This window comes from Oryctolagus cuniculus, chromosome 6, assembly GCF_964237555.1.
Source record: "Oryctolagus cuniculus chromosome 6, mOryCun1.1, whole genome shotgun sequence".
Classification (NCBI taxonomy): Eukaryota; Metazoa; Chordata; class Mammalia; order Lagomorpha; family Leporidae; genus Oryctolagus; species Oryctolagus cuniculus.
The window spans coordinates 37,582,681-37,591,502 of NC_091437.1; the positions used below are offsets into that span (position 1 = coordinate 37,582,681).

Consider the following 8,822-nt stretch of genomic DNA (forward strand, 5'->3'; position numbering starts at 1 on the left):
GCTGGGGCACTGGTCAGCAGAGCCCAAGACTCCAGAGGCAGCGCCCAGCTTGCCCAGGCTGACCCCTGCCCGGCTCCATCACTCCAGCTACCAGATCTGCTGCCATCCAGGCCAGCCAAGACAGAAACTGGGGGCTCAACAGGCATCCATTTCCCCCATCGATGACCCAAAGAGCCAGGGCTGCCTCTGCTCTGCTCTCCCTCCCACCCCTCCCACCTCTCCCCCACTACACGGGCCCAGGGGGTCCAAATGCTTGCCTGGCAGTGCCAGTCTGGGGTCTGGCAGCAACTCCAGACCCAGGCACCCTTACTGAGGAGCTGCAGGAGGGGATAGGAGCCAGAGGAGGCTAAGGCCTTTATGGCAGCGCAAGAGACCCTCAACCTGCCTACAGCCTTCCAGCTCCCAGAATCCCCTGGGCCAGACTGCAGGCTGAAGCTCACACAGAGCTCCCAGGCCATTTGCTGGGCTTGGGGTGGATAGGACTCTGAGCTAGGTGAGCTCTGGACTGGACTGGAGGCTGGACGGAGACCTGAGCCAAACCTCCTCGGGACACCAGAAGCAGGTGCTGACGCCCACCCCAAGGGGTCTCTTTTAGTTTGGGGCCATGTTGACCACAGGGAGTAGGCCATGGTGCCCAGGGGAGAGCAGCAAGGGCCATCTGCAGCCCCGCCCCCATAGCCCCAAAAGGCAGGGGACCCAGGAATAGGAGTGGAGTCAGGAGCTTAGAGGTTGGGCCATCTGGGGCGGAGCCAACTCAGCACGGGAGAGACCAGCACATGAACCTGGGGTATCATGCTTTCTGGAAGGCCCAACCCACACGGCTGGGACAACACCAGCAGGAGTGTCCTGGGAATGGGCAAATGCCAATGCAGGCCCTGCCCTACCAGCTGGTCATCCATAGCATAGAGAAGCTTCCAGTTTCGGGGTTGTAAGAGTACAAAGAACAGGACCAGGAGGAAGGGCCAAGGTCACGGCCGGTCACTTCCCAGCTGCAGCCAGGTCAGACCCTCACCCAGAAACAGGCACTCTGTAACTAGTGCCCAGACCCCCGCTGCACCGCACCCACCCCACCCAGCCCGCTCATCCACAAGCTGACGAGTCCTAGCAGGCCTCCTTTGCCAGTGACAAAAATAACTATTTTCAAAATTCACAGCAGGGCTTTCGCCTACACACACTGCGCCGACTGGAACCTGAAGGGGGATATGCAGAACGCAGTGTGCGGATAGAGGCTCGCTACACAGCCAGCAGCCTGTGCAGCCCCCACGCCCTCCTGCCCACCCTCCCCCCTCCACACACACACACACACACACACACGCATGGGATGCCCAGAGCGGCCAGTGGAGGAAGGGCTCCAAGATCATCCCCGTAACACAAGGGGTCACTGAGGCCCAGAGAGGTCACACTGCACACTCCTACACTCTGGCTCCGCCTCTCCCCTCCCGTACACTCACCCTTGTGCCCAGGACGCAAGCGTGCACACACACGTGTTCACCAACAGCACTGGTCCCTTGCATCTGTGTTATTCACTTTAATCAAGTGCACAGGCTCCTCGGGACCCTTACCTTGGCTAGGCCTCCACAGCCCTGTGAGGTAGGCAGAGCCACAGCCAGCACGCTCATTTGCAGGTGGGGAAATCAAGGCCCAATAGCAAAGGGCTACAGAAGAGCCCAGGTGTCCTGACGGCGGGCTCAGGGGCTCTGACACAGCTCTGCCCCCGCCCTGGATACTGTAGCAGCCAAGGACGCAGCTGTTTCTCAGGGTTCTGGGGACAGGAAGAGGAGTTTCCAGCACAGCCCCCACGAGATCAGTGTGACCCCAGCACTGGCCCGGGGCCATGTGAAGACCCCAGAATGTTGACCCCCACCGCTGATCCTGCACCTCCACTCTCAGCACTCAGAGTACCGCTGTCGAGCAGCCAAATTGCCTTCTCTGGGGCTGCCGTCCAGGCCCGGAGTTGCCTCCACGTGGCTCCGCCCCCACGCAGGCCAGGGAGATCCAGGGCTCCAAGGAGGGCCTTAAGGGAGCTGCAAGGTGGAGATGCTGGCTAGGAATGCCTCCGCGGCCCCAGGTGCGTCTCACAGTCACGCAGTCACCAGAGCTCATTTCCCAGACGAAGACACCAAGGCGGAAAGCTCACACCGGTCACCTGAGATCACAGTGCCAGCCAGGCAGAGGCAGGACGGGGACCCAGGCTGCTTTATTCCCACCCCACCCCCACCCGGTGCCCCACCCCGTGTCGCTGAGCCCTCCATTTCCCTGCAGGGGGAGACTGACCCCAGGCCTCTCCCTGAGAAGCAGCAGGGCCAGGCTGCAGTGGGGAAGCATAGCTGCCCCCCGACACACACACCAAGATCCCGCTGGCCCCATCAGATCCGGTGCGACATCAGCCTGGTGTTGAGTTTACGGAAGAAGGATCGCAGCTTGCAAATCTTGCATTTTTTCTTACGGCGACCCCGGGAGAAGCTTCGAGCCCTGCCTCCTTCCTCCTCCTCTTCCTCGTCCTCATCACTGGCCCAGGGCCCCCAAGCACCCCCATTAAAATCAGGATGGGCCCGGGGATTCTCAGCCGGGTAGCGCACGGGGATGGCTGTGCGGTTATAGTCAGCCAGACGGGCCAGTAGTGTGCGTACCACATCGGGCCGCTGGCCAGCCAGGTCCTCTCGCTCGTAAGGGTCAGCACTGATGTTGAAGAGCCACACAGCCTGGCGGACGCTGGCCATCCGCTCCAGGTTCCACCAGCTGCCGGGGAAGGAGGCTAGCGTCTGCGGGGGGATCCAGTCGCCATAGCCCGGGTCTCCGGTCAGCAGCTTCCACTCGCCCACACGGATGGCAGCCTGCACGGCTGTGTTCCAGATGCCAAAGCCGCCCTCCAGGGAGCCGTGTTGGGCGTGGTTGTAAAGAGGGTCAATGTTGTGCAGGATCTCCGTGCGGGGCGAGGCCCGGCCCTCGCTGATGGCCGGCCACACGTCGTAGCCATCCAGTCCGTCGGCTGCCGAGGCGCTGCCTCCGGCCAGACCCACCAGGGTGGGGTACCAGTCGGTGATGTGCACCAGGGCCCGGCTTGTCCGCCGCTTCCGCTTGAGCAGGGGGCTGTGGACGAAGCCCAGGCCCCGCACGCCACCTTCCCAGTACGTGCCCTTCCGTCCCCGGAGCGGCCAGTTGCTGCCCCCCGAAAAGGTCTGGCCGCCGTTATCGCTGGAGAAGATGATGACGCTGTTGTTGTAGAAGCCGTAGCGCTTGAGGGCCCAGGTGATGTTGCGCACCGCCTCGTCCATGCAGGTCACCATGGCCGCGTACTTCCGCCGGGCCACGTTGCCCATGGTGCGGTAACGGTACAGGTACTCGCGAGGAGACTGCAAGGGGGTGTGGACCGCCTGGAAGGCCACGTAGAGGAAGAGGGGGCGCCGGGGGCTGTGGCTGGCCAGGATGTGGCTGGCGCGCTGGGCGTAGAGCATGGTGGAATACTGGCCGCTGAGCCCCCAGGCCACACTCTCGCCCTCGTGCAGGTCGAAGCCGCACACCCCCGGGCCGTCACAGTTGTCATAGGTGTAGTAGTCTACGTTGCCCGTCAGCGAGCCCAGGAAGGTGTCAAAGCCCCGGCGCGTGGGCAAGCACTCCTTCCGGTAGAAGCCCAGGTGCCACTTGCCCACCATGTGGGTGGAGTAACCGGCCTCCTGCAGCTTCTGGGGCAGGGTCACCTGGTCCAGGGGCAGGCAGTTGGGCTGCCGTGGGCGGATGATGGAGTGCTGCAGTCCTGTGTGGATCTGGTACCTGGTGTGCGGGGGGAGGGGAAGGCACAGGTGAACTACAGGCCACTGCTCCTGCCAGCCAACCCCCACCACGGCCCAGAGCGGGGCTCCGGTGCCAGCACCAGCAGCGTAAACAGCAACACGACCTCTGACTCCTCCGAGTCTATGCAAGTAGAGATTATTGGCATCTGAAGCTCCGAATGGTTAAACTGCTCACCCAGGGCCACAGGGCTAGGAGGCTGAACCTCAGCTGATAACAACGTGGTGATAGCTAACACCACGCACTTGCCGTGTACTCAGTGCTGGCTGAGCCTGGGTGTCAACCGTCTCGCTAAATGCTCACCACAAACTAGCAGGTGTATAGCATTACTCCCACTTCCCAAACAAGGACACGGAGACTCAGTAGGTTAGATCTCTCACCCGCTGATTGCCACAACAAGTGCCTGTGTCCCAGGAGGTCTGGCTCCAGGCTTCCGAGTCCCGAAGCTCTAAGACCCAAACTTTCTCTGGGCCCTACGGTAAGTCCTGTTCTCTCAAGCAAACTCCTACTCGCTCTTCAAAGCACAGCCCCAAAGTTATCCCCAAAGAAAGTCACTTCTGCCCCGGGGTTCCTTCAGCATTTAGTATGGGCTGACCTTGTCCCACATGGCCACGATCTTAGAATCAGCTGCACATGCTTCAGGGCCCAGTGAAATGGGACAGTATTCAGCCTGGGATTCCCTCGCACCCAAATGATGTTTAAGGGACACTTGTTTACTTCTGGAATGAATGAATGAATGAATGAGGACACTCCAGGTTTTAGATCCAGAGGGGCCCAACTCATCTTAAAGTTTATTTACCATGTCTCAAGAAGCTAAGGTCCAGGGGAGGGGAAGGACATTGCCCAAGGTCACTCAGTGGTCAGGGACACAGCCGGGACTTGGAGCAAAATCCAGGGTGAGCCCAAGCAGGGCCTCTGTTGAGCCAGCTCGGCTGCCCTGCCTCTCCGCTCACAGGGCGTCAGTCTGCTCACATGTGGAACGAGCTGGGGGGAATGGGAATCTCTAAGACTTGCCCACTTCCCAGGGTCTGTGAGACTGGCTCACCTGTACCCATTGTGAGAGCATGGTCCCCCGCCCAGGCAACGCCCTGAGCAGCAGTGATACCAGTCACTGGTATCCCGTCCTCCTCTTCTGTGGCCAAGGCCTCCCGTGATCTGCTTCTGGGGGCCTTTATTCAACTCCCAAAAGTCCAAGAGTAAATACGAGCCCTGGGATTTCACAAGCAAGTCAGAACCCCACACCCTCTTCTCAGCCCCCTCCGCTACCCTGCACCCTGCTTAAGCCAAGACCTGAATACTGGATACCCTGACCCTGTCGCTGGCCTGGGTTTCTCTTGCTTATTTTTATTTATTTTTTAACAGGCAGAGTTAGACAGTAAGAGAGAGAGACAGAAGAAAGGTCTTCCTTTTCCGTTGGTTCACCCGCTAATGGCCGCTGCAGCCAGCGCACTGCGCTGATGCGAAGCCAGAGCCAGGTGCTTCCTCCTGGTCTCCCATGCAGGTGCAGGGCCCAAGCACCTGGGCCATCCTCCACTGCACTCCCTGGCCACAGCAGAGAGCTGGACTAGAAGAGGAGCAACTGGGACAGAATCCAGCGCCCCAACCAGGACTAGAACCTGGGGAGCCGGCGCCACAGGCAGAGGATTAGCCTAGTGAGCCACGGCGCCGGCGAACCCTTGCTTATCTTAAAGCTGTTGTTGTCAGCTCTAACTAGCAACTACTGCTACTTTTAAGACTATGTGCCACACACATTCGCTATCTCATTTAATCTTCTCTTTAAAAAGAACTACAGGAAAGATGGTTACTACTCCCATCCTACAGACCATGAAACTGAGGCTCCCAGAAATGCAGCAAAGAGCACACAGCTAGCAAGCCAAGGGGGTGAGTTATGAGCCCAGGTCTGCTCGACCCATGCTCACAATCTCCCAGTGGGACAGCCTCTCCGGCCTCAGCCAGGCTCATGATTGCACTAGCACCCCAGGGCCTGCTGAGCCTCTCTTCGTGGTGGTGGTGGTGAGGGGTGCTGGTGCACTGGCTTATAAAGTGAGCGGCCGAGGCCGGCACTGTGGCATAGTGGGTAGGGCTGCTGCCTGCAGCGCCGGCATCCCATATGGGTGCCAGCTCGAGTCCCAGCTGCTCCACTTCCAATCCAGCTCTGTGCTGTGGCTTGGGAAAGCAGTGGAAGATGGCCCAAGTCCTCGGGCCCCTGAACCTATGTGGGATACCCAGAAGAAGCTCCTGGCTCCTGACTTCAGATTGGTGCAGCTCCAGCCGTCGCGACCATCTGCAGAGTGAACCAGCGGATGGAAAACCTCTCTCTCTCTCTGTCTCTCTCTCTCTCTCTCACTTCTCTCTCTGTGTAACTCTGACTTTCAAATAGATAAATAAATCTTTAAAATAAATAAATAAATAAAGCGAGCAGCCAGCTCAAGGTCCCGTCTTCAGGAGAGGAACAGGACACACTCAGACTCTCTCCAGCTTCCCAAACACAGCTGGCAGTAGTGTTAACGGCCTGAGTACCAGCGAGCAGAGCCAGCTGCAAGGGGCAGAGCGCACATGGCGGCTGACCACACTCAGCTAGCTGCACAGATCAGGGCTTGGAGCACTGTGTTGGCTGCTCATGCCGCCGCCTAAGCCCAGAGTCATCTCCTGGGAGACAAATACTGACTTGCGCACAACTCCTGCAACTGTAGATCCCTCCCGGTCCAAGGACTGGGTCTTCACCATCACTGCCACCCTTCATCTGGACACGTACCCACGCCACCCCTTCCTCGTTCTCCTGTTCTCTCTGTTGGTGCCCGGATAAACACAGTGCCAGATCGAATGCGGAAAGGACACCACTTCATTGCCAGCGCCAGGGCCCTTGCCAAACGCCTGGCCTCTCGGCCCCCTCTCCTACAGACCCTGAAAGTGGGCACAGACACTGAGCTGGGCCTACCCAGGAAACACAGAGGGACTGTGGGTCCTGAGACCACACCAAGCGGCTATCGGGTGGAACTTGGGAGAAAGCGGGCCTTGGCCCCCATCCAAGGAGGATTAGCTCAGCCCTGCCAAAGGATTTGCTGTTAAGTGGTCCAAGGTTGCCTTCCGCGGCCCCACCTCCTGCTTCCCGGCTCCTTTCATCCTGCCATCCTGCTGCCTCGCCCGGCAGACAACTCCTCACTGAGACAGCAGCACGTCCCCTGGGGCTCCCAGCCAAGGGGGAGGGTTTTGCTGTTGGGGAAATGAAGTAACCGCCCAAGGCTCCAAGGGGCGTGACATCCTGCATGTGTCCTTCTCGTCCACCTTTCGGGTCCTCGGCTTTTCTCCCAGTGCAGCCTGCAAAGTGTGGGGATCTGAAACTCCCCAGTGACACGGAGCTGCCAACTACCAACAGCTGGGCAGGTCTGGGCCATCCTCCCAGCTCCTTTCCAAGATGAAAACTGGGGCTTCCAGAAACGAAGTGGCTGGCTCTGGGTCACAGGGTGGGAGAGCACTTGTAGCAGCAGCAGACTCAGTTAAGCGGCAGAGGCTGCCGCATTCCTTAACAAGGGGGTGTCAGGCTGTCTCCTCTGTTGTGAGCTTCTTAGACCTCCAAAATGATGGAGCCCACTGAGTGTAGGGGTGGGGGCACAGAGGTCCAGGGAGGGCAAGGCACTCCGGGATGCCCGGGCAGCCCATCAGGGCCACGATCAGCGGGACCCCTCATTTCCCAGGTCCCAAGGCGTGTTTGGGTGGGTAGGGGACATCTTCGGACTGGGTTTCTTTGGGGCCGGGGCCCCGCCTACCTGCCGGTGAGGAGCTGGCTCCTTGAAGGTGTGCAGATGGGTTGGATATAGTAATTCTCCAACTTGACACCCTCGGCTGCCAGCCGGTCCAGCGTCGGGGTCTCGATATCCGAGCCATGGTAGCCCACGTCGTGGTAGCCCTGGTCGTCGGTGAGGATGAAGATGATGTGCGGAGGCTGGGGTGGAGCGGCCGAGGGCGGCGCGCCGGCCTCCGCGGGAGCGTCGGCCATGAGACTCGGCCTGGCCCAGTCCCAGGACAGGTAGCCGAAGCTAAGCAGGCTGACCAGGGAGAGGCCGGTGAGGGCGTGCATGGCCGAGGCGGCCGCGCGTGCCGGCGCGCACGGCTCCCGGGGCCTCAGCGCCTCGCGCGCCCAGGGCGCACGGCCCGCACGCAGGCCTGGCTGCGACCACCGCGATCCGCGGCCCCGGGGGGCGGCGCAGGGGCTGCTCCAGGGCCCGCGGTGGGGCGCCGGGGCCGGACCTGCGCGGCCGCAGCGGGGCGCCCACCCTGCACCGCCCTCGCTCCCTCTGCCCCGGCTTAGCCAGGCCAGCCTGAGACGCGGCGCGGCGGCTCCCAAAAAGCGCTCTCCACCATCCTCGGACTCTCCTCTTCCTTTTTGCCCCGCGTTCCTCCCGCCTCCCAATTTCTCTCGCCTCTGCTTTTCCCTCTCTCCTCCCACCCCGACCCTGCAGCCCCCCGGCCCGGCCTCCCGCCCCGCCCGCAGTCCTCAGAGCCGTCGGGCTCCCAGCGAGGAGGTGGGCACGAGCCCAGAGCCGGAGGGAGGGAGGCACGGGTGGGGCTGGCCCGAGGGGGACACCGCGGGAGGGAATGCGAGAAAGTTGTAACATCTGCCCGGCTGAGCCCCAGGTGGGAGGGCGGGGCGCCGAGCCACGGCTCCGCCCCCCGGGCGCGAATCCCGGGCCGGGCGGGCTCGGCCGCCGCCCCAGCGCCCGCCCCTGGCCGGGCCGAGACTAGGGATCCGAGGGAGGGGGGCTGCCTGGAATCTGATGGAACAGTTCCGGGCCGGCCGGCCAGACATTCCTCAATCCTGGAGTCCCAACATCTCTGAGGGCCAGCCCCAGGACGGACGGACAGACGGACCGTCTGGTCCAGCCGGGTCATTCTACAGATGCAGACACTGAGGTCCCTAGAAGAGGGGCAGCTCATCGCAGTCACAGAGAGAGTAGGGCTGGCGCTGCAGCTCCCGCGCTGCAAGCCAGCAATGGAGCACTTTGGCAAAGCCTAGTGGAGCTGGAAGTGAGGAA

General features: G+C 61.3%; 1 protein-coding gene across 1 annotated transcript; it reads right to left on the reverse strand.

The window, feature by feature from the left end:
* Positions 1-1,513: 1,513 nt before the first annotated feature.
* ARSI (arylsulfatase family member I) lies at positions 1,514-8,391 on the reverse strand. The gene is made up of 2 exons (XM_002710307.5): positions 7,557-8,391; positions 1,514-3,771 (listed from the first exon to the last, which is right to left on the reverse strand). Exons 1-2 carry the CDS (start codon positions 7,865-7,867, stop codon positions 2,367-2,369), a joined length of 1,716 nt encoding a protein of 571 aa, XP_002710353.1. The 5' UTR covers positions 7,868-8,391; the 3' UTR covers positions 1,514-2,366.
* Positions 8,392-8,822: the final 431 nt, after the last annotated feature.